This window comes from Harpia harpyja, chromosome 8 (assembly GCF_026419915.1).
Source record: "Harpia harpyja isolate bHarHar1 chromosome 8, bHarHar1 primary haplotype, whole genome shotgun sequence".
NCBI lineage: Eukaryota > Metazoa > Chordata > Aves > Accipitriformes > Accipitridae > Harpia > Harpia harpyja.
The window spans coordinates 12,697,029-12,713,499 of NC_068947.1; the positions used below are offsets into that span (position 1 = coordinate 12,697,029).

General features: G+C 42.9%; 1 protein-coding gene across 4 annotated transcripts in view; it reads left to right on the forward strand.

Moving 5' to 3' along the window:
• The window catches only part of C2CD2 (C2 calcium dependent domain containing 2), a 41,205-nt gene that overhangs the window by 8,092 nt on the left and 16,642 nt on the right, over positions 1-16,471 (forward strand). For all 4 annotated transcript variants that reach the window (XM_052794707.1, XM_052794708.1, XM_052794706.1 and 1 more), the window contains exons 3-8: positions 3,431-3,550; positions 3,975-4,076; positions 7,959-8,081; positions 8,358-8,478; positions 11,561-11,669; positions 14,696-14,757. In XM_052794707.1, coding sequence (XP_052650667.1) covers positions 3,431-3,550; positions 3,975-4,076; positions 7,959-8,081; positions 8,358-8,478; positions 11,561-11,669; positions 14,696-14,757 — 637 coding nt within the window. The remainder of the gene's footprint in view (positions 1-3,430; positions 3,551-3,974; positions 4,077-7,958; positions 8,082-8,357; positions 8,479-11,560; positions 11,670-14,695; positions 14,758-16,471) is intronic.

The window sequence follows — 16,471 nt, forward strand, 5'->3', positions numbered from 1 at the left end:
CCCTTGGCCACGGGAGGGAACCTCCTGCCGCCCGTGGAGAGGCTGGAGGGAAGAGTAACGAAAAGGCCACGCGTCAGCAGCTCACCCCCGTCGTGGGCTAGTGTGTTCAGGGATGGCGGCGGTTGAGGAGGGAGGCTGGAGGGTGTTGAGGAGACAGCAGGAATAACCCTGATCAAGTGCCAGGAGTCAGCGGAGTGTGGGGAGGGCTGGCAGAGGGCTGAGGAGGAGCGGGGACACAGCCTTGCCGGTGAAGGCACCTGAGGAAGGGCTGGAAACCCCTTCCATGGGAGATGCCCAAAGTGCATGGAGAGACCTTGGCTGGTGACGGGGTGCTTGTGCTGGCGGAGGCTAGAGCTACGGAGGTGCTGGAGGGAGGAAATACCTTGGTCCTGCTGGTAGAAGAGACCTGGTTTCTTTGTGCTGCTACTTCACCTCACCCTATTTCTGCTAATTTAGGAGGTCTTGCTTGTCCAGATGGAAGATAACGAGAGGGCTGGGGTGTGACCCCTCTGGGAGTCCAGAATTAGTTGGCTACAGCTGCTGTGTGGTGGTGCAAGGGCTTAATTTTTAAAGAGCAGTTTGTTATAAAAATGATAGGTTTTCTAGACTCTAAATCACAAGGTGTTGATGACTGGGGATGTCCCTCGTAAGGAGGGGTGGGAGAGAGAGAGATGAGGAGGATAAATGAAGTTGAAGAGCAACTCCCTTCCCATCAGTCCAGTTTCTTGTGAACATCTATCCTTCCTCTTTCTCACCCCTGTTGACTAGAAAGGGCTGCTTTGCCTGACCCTCCCTTCTCCTGCTCTTCATCTGTGCAGAGAAAATGAATTTGAGGAAGCCAGTTGGATGGGGGCATGGAGGAAGAGGAGCGTAGCACAGGAAGCTTCAGTATTTTTCTTCATGTAACTGTTCTGGGGAAAACGGCCTACATATTTCTGCTCTCGTCTATCAAAATTATCCACTACACTTCTAAAGGAATGTCACTTCAAAAGGGAAGCGGCAGTTGTGGTCTCTTTAATCAACTTCTTGCCACTTGTGGCAGCATCTTAGATGAAAACAGAACTGCTTTCTCTTCAAATTCTAGCCTAGAATTCTACTTCTCTCAGTCTTCTGACTCCGTAATCCATCCTGCTCCCAGAACAAAGGGATTTGCCTGATATAAAGACATATTATTTTGCATTAACAAACATGGAACCACTCCTTTTTCTGATAGGATTAAAAATTAACAGACCTCTGTACCTGAAGACCACAGTTATTTTACTAAAAGTGAAGGGAGAAGGGGAGTAAGACTTGATAGATGTCTTTGCCAGAAAATAAATTGATCAAGGAGACTAAAAGCCTAAACCCTGCTGGTTTGGGCTCCTAAACTAAAGGTACAAATATAAAAAAACAGATTTAGCATCTCTTGACAAGGTGTAGAAAGAAGAGTGAAAGTATCACCACCTGCAGTGTCTGTTTCCATCCTTTACTTAGAAGTAAACATGATTAAGAAAAAAGTGGCACATTAACTCATCTGCCAACATTCCTGCCACACTTTTTTTTAAGCAGTAATCAACAGCATACCTGGCAACCTTGGCTCTTAGACATCCAGAAATTCCAGACAAATGGCTCCGTATCATAGGTGCAGCAAGTCCAACTTGTTCTGAATGCACTGAACTTTCTATGCATGTGTGGACGAAATGTGCATGGATGATAAACCACTGCATTTAGGACGTGCAAGTGTCAGCAGCTTTTGCATCAGACATGTCCTTTTCCCTCCTCTGCCCTTGAAAAAGAAGGCAGAGGTCTTTAAAGTCTTTAAAGAGCCACCATGCCAATCCACGCTCCTGAATGAAAGGAGTGATTCTGTGTTTCAACTCAAGTAAAATAAGCAGTTAGGCTCTTCAGTCTTGTTAGCTATTAAAAATGCTTAAAAATCCTTTAGGATACATCATAATAGTGGGTGTTCACGTTGATTATGTGGGATTAAGGGTCAGAAATCACTTCTGAAGGAATTTAGACTTTGGGGAAGGGGAGAGGTGAGGGAAACTGATTTGTCCACTTCTAAACTATAATTTGCGGAAGACAAACCTGAAAAGGCAAATGTTGTTGCTTGTGGGTGTGGTTGGGATTTTTATTTGTCATGTCCATCCCCTCCCCCCTCCTTTGTAATTAAGTCTCTACCTTAATGGATGTGCTCTTGATAATGCTCTGGTCGTTCTTAAAATGTATGGTATAGAGCCCAGGGAGATGAAATATATTTAAGGAGAGACTGATAAGCGTCTTTTAAAGCCTTCAGCTTCAATTCCAGTGCCTATAAGTGAAGCAATAAGCGCGCAAACATAATTTAATAGCATACATGCAGAGTTTCCGTCAAACAAATCTCACAGCAAGTTATTTGTCTGCGCATTGCACTAACCTGGTTAACTTTGCCTGAGTCAGCCTAAGGAGGGCTCAGCTATCCTTTCCGATGGGGGAGCTGTGGGGACAGTAACCACAGAGGGACAGTGACAAGCAGCTGTCTTCAGTCAGCAGAGCTGTTTGCAAAGTAAGCTTCTGTCTCTGATGTAATGAGTGATTTCTGAATTGGGTACCTGGGGCTTTCCTGTGCTGCCAGGCGCTTTCGGCACACTCCGGGAATTTTGCACGGCGGCTCTGGCACCTCCGTCAGTTTGCAGAGGAGAGGGAGGAAGAACCATGCTGTGTTTGTAAACTCAGTGTGATAACAAGTTAAATTACTGCTCATAAAAGTGAGGGAGTGTACTCAGTGAAGTCTGTTACAGTCAAGTGGCAAACAAATTAGTCCCAGATATTTAGCTTTGTCACCAAATTTTAGGACCTTTCTTGGTTTGGTCAAAGACTTGAATAAACTTTTGAAGGGTCCTGCCCCTCCCCACCCCACTGGGAACTGGAATTACACAGACAAAATCCTCTTCTGCACCAGTAGGGTTATGCTGAAGTTTCACGTTTGTAGGATGCCGCTAAAACAAATCTCATTTGGTAAAACCAGCTGTCTTATGGTAGGCTGCTTAGTTCAGAGCAGAAGAGGAAGAAGAACAAACTTCTTTGTCTCCCTGATGCAAAACTGTGATCTTTGAGCTTTTAATGGATAGATACATGAAACACAAAGGAGTCTTTGTCAGGTGAGGAGTTATTTTTGTATTGGATAACAATGCAAAAGGAATTTTGGAAAATACCAGAATTTCCAGGTATTACATTCTGCATCCAGAAATGAATGAACTACGGTTTTTAGAAGTGAATGTACAGAAAGAGGTAGGGATGTTAATGAAATTGCTTAGAAATCTCCCACCTATGGAATTCAGCATAATTCTGGTAGCTTAAAGTCCTTCCTTTTCTTAGTTCCTTTCTTGCCTTCACCAAACCTTCTTCTGAAGACTAAATTGTTTTTCCCTTCCCTTGTCTCCCCCCCTGCCCCCTTTCATTTCTTTAGGTGGTTTCTTGTAATGTCGTGGGAGATTCCGTTAAATTTGTTGTCACTGTCTCACATACTTTGCCAGCAGCTGCGGAAGGTCAGTCGTACAGCGTGAAACTGTCTCCAGTTCACTTGCAGGTAAAGTGTTAAGTGTTGTTCTCTCTCTTTTTCCTTTTGCTACGTCTCATCCCACAGCTGAGCTGAACCTCCTGTTTGCAAAATGCATACAAACTCATGTTAACTCCGGTGGAATGGTTAATAATATTACAGTTTCCCTCTGGGGCAAGTGATAAATTCATAAATTAAGCCGCCTCTTTAGGAGACTGTGGATGAATAACATGTTGGCTAGACTACTTGGATGTATAGAACAACAATACACTTTTTTGAGTGGCATGCACTCCCAAAGCTTAAGTAACTTCTGCCTTCTTAGATGGTCACTTTGAATTTACTTACTCAGAAACTGGTATCATTCTTCCTTTGGTGAGCCTTAGTGCGGAGCTTGACCTACAATTTCTTTACAGGACACCAGAACACTCTCCAATAACTGCTTTCCTATCCACAGCTTCAGCTCTATGTGAAAGACAAAGGAGAAGATATCAAAGTTGAGTGGTTCCTCATTAACACCAATGAAACCAACTTTGAAATCCAGCCAACAGTGCAGGAGGTCAGTCAGTAACTTTTATTTGGTGTAATGATAGAGAAAATGGGTCTCCATCCCTTCGGTGCAAACCCCAGTGTAATGCTTTAACTTAGTAGTAGAAGTGTCTAGAGCTAAGGTATCAGGTGAGGCTGGAAGAGCTGAAGCAAAAATGCCCGTTCCTTTCTGCTGGCTGCCTTCAGTAGAAGCGTGGAGCAGTTACCTGTTGGCAGTGCCGTCTTGAACTGCTTCAGCGACGTCTGCCATGGCTCATCCATCAAAACCCTACATCTCTGAAGTCTAGGTGCCTTTCTCAAGATTACTGAAGCATGAAAGATAAATCAAGTCTGTATTTGACAGACAAATGGCAAACATTTTTCAACCAAATTCAAAAGTGTGAAAAACGTCTGTTCCTTAAATACCTTCTCAGATGCTTCTGAAATAACAAAAAACCCCAATTGTAATGATATTCCCATCAAAGTAACTACAAAGTTGCCCCATCCTTGACTTAAATCAGTTTTGAAATCTGGCAACAATAGTTCAGAAACAGCTCTGAAAAAATACAGTTATTTAAGGAAATGATGGATGATCTAAAAATATCTTGATGTTTTTGGAATTGCACCTTATCTTAGTATATAAACAGTGATTCATTGGGGGTTTTTTATTGGGACATCCCCTGAAAAAGTTTCTTCATGACTGAGATTCTCTTCTGCCTTTGACCACTCACAATTTTATTTTTTTTGGCACAAGTGTGGTGACTTAAGCCTTTCTTACAACAGTGGGTGAACACTTGCTTGTGTTTTGTGAAGTTGGTTTTCTGACTGAAGGCCTTGTTAAAAAATAGGTTTATTGTATAGTAGAGCTGCTTCTAAAGACCTGTACTGAGTGACCTAGAATCGTAATAATTTATTACCATAGTTTTTGTACACAAAAATGTGAAACTCATAACTAAGACAAGTCTTTTGAAGTGTGTTTTAATGTAGGTTTTACTGTGCATGGGTAGCAGTGTAAATGACCTTCCCGTGTTGGGGTGGCATGCTGATTATCCACATATTGAACAGTCATTAAGTACTTACTGGCAAATCCAGATGACTCTGGTGCAGTCACTGGACTTCACAACCTGCTTTTTGAGAGATGCCCGAGTCCAGAGTAGCAAAGGAGTTGTAACTTGCTGTGCTTTGCCTGCATTTTTAAAATGAGCCTGTTAAGTTCTTCATAGCTAAGGGCTTTATTTTCACTTTGAAGTTTCTATTAGCACTTAGGGAAGAGGCGAGGCAATAAACAAAGGGCTAAAACCTGTGAGCAGCCTACACCTCGGAAATTGCTTCAGCTTCTAAACTTAAATGTCAGCTTTTGTGTCTTGTTTTTTCCTCTTTTGGAAGCAATATTATATATACAAATAAATACCTTTAATTGCGTCTGATTATCTACACAGTGGTTTTGTCATCAGTCAAACAAGGTGGACGTAATAATTGTTTTCTGTTGACCATAGCTGGGTGAACCTGAATTGCATTTGGCAACCTGGCTGACTGTCAGGGCTCGGGTTTGCATGCGGTTGTGCCACTATGACTTTGTGTGCTGGTGTGCCTCAAGCTGGCCACAGTAGCTGGCTGTACGGCTCCAGCCCATGTCAAACCCAAAGTAAAATGTGTCATCTTAAGCCTTTTTGGTTGGCAATTGAGCCATTGTGGCTTGCCTTGTAGAGGGTGTTGTGATGGAGGATTACTTCCCAGATAAGGACGGCTAAAAGTGAGGTTGGGCTGACAGGAGGCTCTTCAACCAAACTGCTTTCCAAATAACTATGGAAACATCAGAAAATAGCTATTAGTAGAAGTCCAGTGACTATTGTTGCTGTTGTTACTGTTAAATACCAAACGTCAGATTAGGTTGATGGCAAAGCGAGAGGTGGATGGGATTTTACAATTTGACAGCATTCTTTATCAAACGGTGTTGAGGTGAAGGCAGGGCAGGGAAATTACCTCTGAAACAGTGAAAACTAACCATGATTTACCTGCTTATTTAAATAACGTAAGTAATGAAATTACTGAAACTGAGGCTTTAGACAGCCTAATTTACTTCAATATTTTCTTAAAGTAAAAGACTATTATCTGCAAGTTGCAGAAGCGTGCTGCTGCCCCTTTCCTTGGCGGTTGTTTGAGGGAGCACGGTGTGAACAAAGCAGAGTTTCTGTGGGACTGGTCGATGCGTTCTATGTTTTGAACTGTAGCGACCTGTCATCAAAGGGCGGTTAGGTAGGGCGGCAGCGAAACAGGACTTCTGTACACAGCATTCCTGGGATTTTTATGAAACACCCTAAATGTTTCTCTAACACTTGGGTAATTGGGAAAGGGCTGTTACTCCAAATCTGTTTGACTTGTTGTGCAAGCTGCAAGCGTACCTTTAGGAGCGCGGAAGCCGTTGCACGATCGTTCTCCTACACCTAAGAAAGGACTGGGGCTTTTGAAACGACGGATCGCCTCTCGTGCTAAGAGCTCTCTGTGATGGGGGAGCGTGGTGCAGGGCGTCCAGGGCAGGATAGCAAAGCCTGTGCTCTGCCGCGTTTGCAGAGATGCGGTTGCTCGAGGCTCGAGCTGTTACCGCCTCGCAGCTTTGTTGTGCCGTGCGGCTGCATCAGCGCGGGTCCGGTAGCACCGCGAGCTGGTGGTGCACGGCCGCGGTGTTACCCAGGCAATCTACCAGGATTAGGCCTTCAGTCCCCCGCTTGATCTCCCTGCTGGTGCAAATCGGGTGTCCTTGTCGTCAGTGTGCCTTGTCTTTGCGGCAGAGCCCTGTTTGCTGGCCGTGGCGTGCCGGCTGTAGGCGTGCTCCCGCCAGAGAGCAGCATGCAGAAGGGTCCCTTTATTCTGCTTTGTGTGATTATTGCATTCTCCAGCTGTTCAGTAGCTGCACCTATAAATCAGTTCCCTTTCTTTTAAAGCCTGTAATAGTAAAGTCTCTCAGGTGTGATACCAGGTGAGAAGAGACAGATGAGTCCTCTGTTGTTTAGGTCAGATCTTTGTCTCCTACTTCAATCTTTTCTTTAGAAAAGAAACCTCGCTGAGATTTCTCATGTGCTACCTTCAGAGAAGTTGGGTATCAGACTGCCCTTTCTGCGACAGCTTAATTTAAAAATCCACTCCCTGTAGGTAACTGAGCAGAAGCGACTTTCTGAGGAGTGTGACATGGGAAGCAGGCTTCTCCAGGAGCACAGGGAGAGCAGGGCCGGGTCACCGTCTTCATACACCTTACACGTAGTTGTGTGAAGCTATGTGTGCAAGCAAAACCCGTGGTCTGCTCTGATCCCTCAGAGACAGCGGTGCTAAGTGCAGATCGCTATGAGATTTTTTGAATGGACAAACGTACGAGTCAGTTCCCCAGAGCAGCATGACTATCTGTCCATACAGTGCACTTTTCAGCAAGGTTGAAGACCTCCAAGAGATGCTGTAATATTGTTTCGGTGCAGCACAGAATTAGCTGCTTCTCAGCTGTTGCAAGCTGGCATAACTCCCATTAAATCACTGGAACAGTGCCGATCTGCTTATCTGATGACCCGATCTGCTCTCCCGGTGGAGTGCAAAGCAGTACAAAAACTTAAAACACCATCATAAGATACAAACTGTTAATGAAACTTCTGGTTTTGTGGTTAATAGCTGTGCCTTCCTAACTCTCAGAACATCATGTGACTTTTTCAGTGTTTATTTCTAGTTCTCCTTTAATGCATAATACAGAAATTTAAGTAATTATTTGCATGATCTCTTGTTACATTTTGTTGTTGGCAACAGAAACCATGTCTCTCTCTGACAAAGTTTATGTTTGATAGCTTTGGTGGTTTAGATATACGAAATTAGTTTTTGCCTTAACTTCTTTCTTCTGGGTTTTGACAAGCATGATTGTTTTGTTTCTTCTTAGGGACAGACAGCAGGGACAAGTGCAATATCTGAAACGCTCAGAGATGTTTTGAAGAACCTCTTTAGCTCAGTTTCTCCATCTGTAGTGTTGAGTACGAGGCCTACAGATATAAAGGAGGTTCAGGTAAGTCTTATTCCTACCTGAATCTTTTAAGAAGTGTCCTTCTGCTTAGTGTTTTTATTATATATTCATGACTCACAAATAAGTAAGTTTAACATTGTTCAGTGATCAGAAACAACTGGAACGCATTCTTTAAAATAACATAGCCTTTGGCAGTGAAGACTTTGTGATCATAACTCCCATGTGGCATATCTGCTTCCCTATATCGATGTGACAGAAGTTAAAAGTAGTAGGTGTTTGCATATGTGTGATCCCTCTTGTTCTGCTTGCTTTTCACAGAATGTACAGAACGTAAGCCTTCTCCCTCCGGGCACTAGTCCGCCTAAACCTCCAAGGGCTCATGAACTCAGACTGCTGGTGAAGAACATCGCAGTAAACCTAACTGATCACAGTGCTGCAGGTAACATAGCCTGTGCGATGCTGCTCGTTTTCAAGCAGGGTTGGGGTTTTTTTTTTCTCCTTTTGGCTGAAATAATTTGGAAGTTCTGGGTTACTACCTTCTCTCAAAAGAAGATGTAAAAAATTGCTGTACTTGGAGAAACAGACTTAGTCATGCTTGTACAAAACTGTGTATGTTTTGGTTTATTTGAGTATTTAAACATCTTGATCTTCTTGTAAACAAATCCATCATTGTTGAAACCAAATTGAAATGAGCATATTTATGAAGTTGGTTGATTATTTTCTCAATTTTAGTTTTAATTTCTGAAAGTTACCGCTTCAGGTGTACCCAAGATGAGGGGCTCAAATCCAACTCTCCATTAACTGTTAGCAATGACATTGGTTTGGTTCAGTATTACCTTATTTTTACAGCTGCTTTTCTTTACTTTTGAGCAATTGGCTGATTTATATAAACCTCTTCTCCTCTGTGTAGATTCTCCTCAAAGGTGGTGTTTTGTTGTCAGGGTTTTTTTCCCCCCTAATAAGTACCTCTGTGGGTAGGGGAGGGAGTGCCTCTTGCAAGTGGAGAATGAAGCCAAAAAGGAGGTCACTGCCTAGTGAAGTTGCAGCGTGAGTTTTGGAAAGAAGCACCAAGCCTGTCTCGCAAGTATTCGGACTTCTTCAAGTGCAGGCACGCCTCCATCACTGATTGAGGCATGAGCAAGCATACTTCACATTTTGTCAGCGGAAATACAAATTGGAGGCTCTGTTATTTATGGTCATGAACAATTCCATAACAGTCTTTTTAATGGAAGCTTGTGGCTGCTAAATTGGGCAAGGCACTAGTTTTGGATAAATATATCCTACTCGCTATACTCCTTTTTTCGGTTAGATGTAATAGATTTCTGCCCTAGACTCTTGCGTAATGCTGCTTTGCTCATCCTGGTTGGAAGTAATTCCCCTAAAACTTTCTGCAGACTGTTTTTTTTAAAAACAAATTATTTTTAAAGTCATTCTGGAACTCTGCAGTGAAATGTCCTATATAAATAAAACTGTGCTGGAAACTGGAGATTGCAGGAAAACTCATTCAGAATTTGTTATTACTCTACAATTTTGTAGTGCAAACTAAACTTTTCAAAAGAGCAGATCATTTTGGCTGCCTTTAAAAGTAATGAGAAGAGATACCTTTATGTGCATACGCTGCACACAACAGAAGATTGATCTTATGGGAAGCCTCTCTGCCCCCTCTGTGAAAATGAGAAGAAGAGGGGACAATTAATGTGCTCTACTTTGGGAACTCAGATATTGAGAGCAAAATCACCATTTGCTATTCTAAAAGGAGATGGAGGGAATTTTGCTGGTTCCTTAGCACTCTGGGAGTGTAAATGCTTTGGAACGAGTATGAGAAATAAAGCTTCATAGTGGGGTTTAGCTGGTATGCTCAAAATCCAGTGGAAATACTGCACAGCTGGGAAGATGCTAGCTTCTGGAAATAGCTTGCTGCCTTTTAATCATTGTTCCCTTCTCTTTTCCTGGCCTTGTCTTGCAGCAATAATTAATTATCCTGTTGCAACTCTGAGACTCAGTGAGTGTGTGCAATATTGCAGGCTAACCTGCATAGATACACATAGACGGTTGGGGAGGGGTGGTTTGTCTGTCTTGATCATTATCATCTCACAAACCACGGATGCTAACATGGTTTATAGGAGCTTGTGGCTTTCCTATAGACGTGTTAGTTCAAGTAGTGAGTAACCAGTAGCAGAACTGGTCTCTGCTTATGGGCTGTGCCCATTTTTATCTCCTTAGTTTGTGTATGTAAACAAAGATTATCCTAGATTTAGTACTATATGGTCCACGGTGTATCATCTAGGGCAAAAGTGATTTCTTCTGTTAAGGCAAAAATTGTTAGTTGTGTACAGCAGGGTGTGCGGGGCAGAAATGCTGAAATACCCTGTTCAGTATCAGTCAGTCAGTGGTGCTGGTGTAATTTCAGCCAGAGCTATACAGGCGTTTCTGCCCTGGGCTGCTGAGCGCTGCTGGCAGCAAGAGCAAGCTGCAGAGACATATGGCTGGGTTAACAGAAAACCACCCCAGGTTCATTAACTCAGGCTCAGCTCACTGTGAAAGCAGCTAAACTACTTACTCCAGGGTTAGCTTGGATCCCAAATAAGCTGTGTGTACACAGTGCTTTGTCTCCTCTAATAACCTTGCCAGACCTAAGCTGCTTCTGTGCCCGAGATAGGACTCGTCCACAGCCCTGATGCACCACCAGAGAACAACTGAGAGTTGATGCTAGTGAATATACACCTAGATTCTTCTGGAGAACTGGAGGCAGCATATGTTCTGTTTGCTTTGCACACAGTCAATACTGAGCTTTTTGCTGCTTTCCTTGATTTTTTGGAACGCTGGGACTGAAATGAATTCTGATGCTGTGAAAGCCATACAAAAGAAATTGTTTTAAGAGGAGTGCATTGTGCAAATTATTTCCCCTTGGAGCAGCAATATAACTACTCTAATATGCCAATTTGCCATGCTATTAAATTCCAAGATCAAGGTAGAGATAATTCTGCACCAGTACCCTAAAATGCCATGAACTTGTTAAGAGCCGCAGTCCACAAAGCCACTGTTAATTAACACTACTGTCATCATTCATTTGCTAGCAGCAAAAGCTTGCTTTGATGTCCAGAGAAACCACTGTGACTGTGGCCAGTAGGAAGTTGGAAAACTTCAGGGTTTTTCACAGCAGCTGAAAGCAACTTTACTCCCTGCCCCCCTCGCACCCACACCACCACCACCTTGCTGTTCATTCTGTGTCCCCATCCTTTTTGATCTTTTTATGCCTGCACTTTTTTGCTTCACGCCAGAATTTAAATCAGGTTGGTGCATGGGACAATGATGATGCAGTCTTGACCATCGCCATTAATGTAGATGGTATACAAACTGAGGGAAGAAATTTATTCTGTGGGAGGGTGAGGAAGTGTTTGCAATAGTCTACTAAAAAATGCAGCGTGTAAGGAGGGGGGTTCTTCGCTTTCTTTTGAGTAAGTGTGACTCCTGGTGAGGAAATATTAATAACTGGATATTGATTTTTCTTGCCCTTACAGGCAGCACAAACTTTGCGTGTATGGTTCAGTTGAATGACCCTATGCAGAAGTTTTCCAGCTCTGTAGCCAAAAATGCTGCAAATCCCTTTTGGAAGGAAGAGTTTATCTTGTAAGTAACTTGCCTACTGAGAATACTTTTATAGTGAAGCATCTTTTTTTTGCTTAAACTCCGCAAGGTTAGCAATTTGGAGCTGGTAGGGACTCAAGGATATCTAATTACCCTCTGCATGAATATGAGATCAAATAGGTCTCTAGATCTTCCCTGGTACATGTCTGATTCTAGTAAATGACAGCAGTAACAGTCGTAATAAATCACCTTGTTCTATCATACAGTGCCAAAAAAAGTGTTAGCAAGGTTTTAAAGTCACTTTACCTTGAAAACTGCATTTGAGGAAATCTGATGTCTCTCCCTTGCCTCCGCTGAGTGGGAAATGTAAATGTGCAAAAAAAATGACCATCTAAAAGAATGGTGTCTATGATAAAAAAGAGATTGTAAAACTAACTAGATTTTTTTTCTGTAGAGCAAAAATGGGAATTTCAGGCAGCCTGCACGGTATTCTGTGATTCACACAGCTTCTGTAAATAAGGTCAAAAGTGAGCAGTTCTAAAACTGTTTTCATTTCCACTTTCTAGCAGCAGAGCAGAAAATAACTGGTAGCTTCTGTATTGTATGAGTTGAAGAAGGGCGAGTCACTGATGGCAGGGTGGGTCAGAGGGATGTTTCTCTAGTGGCTTTAAACACATGCATAGGCAGGCAGAAACAGCTTCCCAGGGGAACAGGGTAGAGATGCTGCCATGCAATATACTGCAGGTACTGCTTTCTTTTTTGTCTACAAGATTTTTAATGTGAGAGGCACTTCGTGTGCAGTGGAGTCTCTCTAGTTCTTTCTGTAGCTTTCCTCTCCCATCTCAGTTCCATTTCTCTCTCTCCCCCCACCCCATATTTCAGAGAGTAGTATTTCAGTTGGTTTTGTCTGATGTTTTTCTTCACTGTAGTCACAGCCTGGCATCCACTGTATCTGTTCCTTCTCTTGCAAAGCAGAGGCTTAGCTTACAAGGAGCTGAGTGTGTATTCAGACCTGTGCCTGTCCGTGCCGAGCGTTCTCTTCCCCGAGGAGTGGTGTGCACTTCTGCGTGCTCCTCCTCAACTTGAAGGGGGAGTGAGCGTGCAGCGCACAGATATTTTTCTGCCTCCTCATCGCAGTCTCCTGGACTGCGCCTGTGAATGTTATGGAGTGTGCACTGCAGAAACAGGAGAGCTGAGGCAAAAAGCAACAGGGGCTGCTTGATTTGAAGGAAGGCGCCAGGATCGGTCATCACAAGTTGTACAGGACTTGGAGAACACCAGACCCCTCTGCACGTGTGCAGGCGGTGGAGATGATTACAAGTCACCATAGTCAGCAAAGAAAAATTGATGTGTAGAGCAACACTGAAAGGCCTCACCTTTTTATGTGGTCTGATGGGGTGTGTGCACCTGGTTCTCATCCTGCTGTCAAGTGGAAAAGCAGCTAGGAAGCTGTCTTCCTTCAGTCGCATACAATCCAACGACTTACAAAGTCTGATTTTAGTTATGAGGACCTACAGCTTTTGTGGAAAGCCGCAGATCAGATGACATTCTTTTGTGACAGTGTCCTGCATTGCCATCAAGACTTGAGGATTAACATGATAAGATTTCTTCTCCACAGTAAGAGGGGAAAAAAATGCACTTCTGTAGCAGCTTTCTGTTCTGGAGTATCTCAAAGTGCTTCAGCCACTGGGTCTGTGAATCACTTCAGCCATCTGTTGGTGGAACAGCATCTGTGCTCGGTGTCACAGAGCAGACACATTCCCAATGATTTCGGACAGGAAGTTTGTAAGAGTAATACCCTTTCCAACTGAAAGTGCAGAGAGAGGGCAGGCAGGATGTGATTAAGTTGACTGGAATTTGGCCTTGACGCTAGGCATAATGCTGGGTTTTCCACAGCGTTGGCTGCTTTTCAGAAGTGCATGAGGTAAGCTTGGGGACTTTTACAGATGAGTGATAGGGATTTGGCTGCATACCTTCTTTCAAGTTCACATCCCACTCCCCCACTCCACCCTTTTCTTTCTTCAGAAATGAAAATACCCCCCAGTCTGAAGACCAGTGTACTGACCACCATGTCAGGCTCTGCTTTAGCTTCATGGGAAGAGCAGCAATAGTACCATCAAGGTGCTTCTTTTCAAGTTTTGGAGGTGCAGGGGGGGATGGTAGTGGCAGGGAAAAGCTTAAAACCTGTTGCATAGATGATGTCCCACAGCATCTAATGGAGGTGGGAAGTCTGCAACCAAGATCACACCACCCTGAAATGGAGACATACAAAAATAAGATACATATATGCATGCCCTTAAGGTTTTTGGCAGAACACCTACTGAGAAGGTTATAAAATCAAGTTTTACTGGGAGGTTCCTCAGTAGGTACCCAGTTCGCTTCACTGTCTGAGGAAGGTTTTTGTATCTGTTGACTAGTCCATCTTAGGAAGAGCCGTATATGCCAGTAATTCTACTAATCGTTCACATTGGTTCTGTCGCACAGAAACTAGTTCTTGTTATCTTGCAACATCTTGAGTCTTACTTTGGAGAAGTAATACTGACTCTTCTCACATAAGACTGTAACTGCTTTTATTTACTTGCATCTATCCTGCTTTTGCAGGACACTTTTCTGCTTTGACAGGATGCCCCGCAGCTTTCAGTGGGTTATTGATTAGACCTGTTCCAGCATCTTGACTTAGAAATTTGATCCTGCCAGGAAAAAATTGCTTCTTGGTGCTGTGGTGTGGATTAGGGAGCAACATCAGTTTGAAGGGCAGTGTTTCTGGGGAGAAGAAAAGCCTCTGAAAGTTTAGGCAGTCAAATTTCTGCAGCAGTGCTGGAGAGGAGCAAGCAAAGTTTTTCTGATTATGATCCCTTTAGTCAGTCTTACCTGAGGTCAAAAAGATGCTATGCATGCAGCGTGCCCAGCAGCGCTGCTTGCCTCAGTTAGCAAGTTGTACTGCCTAGCTTAGTGCGGACCAAGAAAAGTTAGAGTGTTGGCAACCAGAACGGGAAAGGGGAAAACCTAAGTGGGAAAGAAAATCTGCTCGCCTGCAAAGACCTAACATAGTTTCATTTACTTCACAGTGAACTAAGTGCCAAATCAAAAGCATTGCAACTGCAAATAGTAGAAGATGGAAAGTTGGATAGTAAGTATTAAAACTGAATTATTTTGCATGATTAGCTTGTGAGCCTTGCTAAATGTTGACCTATGTCCTCTTTTAGTTGTACCCGGCTGTATAGGCAAACAAGAAACTGGCAGATTTCTGAACCTGCGTTAAAGCGTAGATGTCTTCTGCTGACTTGGCCTGGTAGTGAACTTGGGTATGCCTCAAGCATGGCTCTAGGCAGCCTTGGGGGAAAGAACAGCTGTGGAAGGGAGATCAGCTGAAAATAGCCAGCCAAACTTGCGCAAAACGGACAGCTTGGGGAAAATTTATGACTTAAGTTTGTGTTTTTAAACTCTGTAAGCCTGTCCTTAAATGTAGGTCCCAGAGTTGAAATCCAGGCAAAATTGCAGCATTCTTGGGCAACGCTGATTGACCTGGGTTAAGTGCTGTCTATGTACACCGTTGCTTCCATCAGTAATCTTGGACAGAAGAGAGAATACACTGTTCACGTGTGTCTGTCCTCCTCTGAGTTAAGGTTACAGAGAAACCTTGAGTTTCTAGACTGTCAACATACTGAGTCTTCCATGTGCTGATATCCTAATTTTTCAGCCTTCTGAACTTCTAACAGATCTACTGTGAGTAATTTTGGTTTCAAGTTAAGCTTTCCATGCCTTTCTGTTGCTGAAGGGGAGTCATGGGTGTTAATCCTAAATCCTTCCTTTTCAAGCCCCGGAGGCTGCCTCGCAATTACCAGATATAAAACACACTAATTCTGATTACATTGGATTAAATATAAAACATGGGGGCTGAAACATTTTTACTACTTGATTCTGTTGTTGCAGTTTGCAATTAGCCTCCAGTGGCAAGAAAACCCCTCCACTGAACTATTGCATTTGGTTTATTTGGAGAAGCATTACCTTCCTAGTGGGGGTAAGGGCTAGGTGGGTGCTGAGACCAGAGAGCATGCTGAGGTGTTTACATGAGCTTTGTAAACTTGCTCCAAATACTTCGTGACTTGGGCTTTATTGAAGTGATGACACAACATCATAAATTCTTCTCATATATGCTGCACGTTCTTTTGCTGATACAGAGTTTTGCTGTAGCTGGAAGTAGTAACCATTTCACCTCTTGGATCCATTTGCTTTTTACTTCTTACATCAGGTTTCAGGTGTAAAACAAAAAAGAAGCATTACTTTTTGACACTCGGCTATTTCTCTGTGGTTTAGTACTGTCAGTTGTATTCAGCTTAGTTCAGGAAAAAGTTAAAAGTATTGGCCAAAGGTCTTCATACCCAGTGATTAAAAAAAAATGTGCTTTTACTCATGTTGTCTTGTGATAGTGGATGAAGGCTTGGCCAATAATTCCCTAGGTCATAGTATTTTATCTAAGCCACTGTTAATAAGTAATATAGCCAAGTGGACTGTGTTTGATTTTTTGTTTTGGGTTACTGTACTTATTTTTATTTTAATAATCTAGATATACAAAGTTGGTGCAATACCTCGCATATGATTTGCAGTTATTTGAGGGATTGGGAAGTCAAATGTAGGCAAATGCTTTAAAAAATTTCTCTGATGTGGATGCTGGTTTTTTTATTTTTAGCCAAAAAATGGGATTTATATACAGTCAGCAAATATATATTGTTTCTTGCATAAAGTTTAGTCTTGCCTGTACCTAAGCATCTTTAGTAATGGGTCTTTCAAACAATACCAGTAATGTTCCATATCCTACTGAGAGTGTAACTACCAACCTGGTT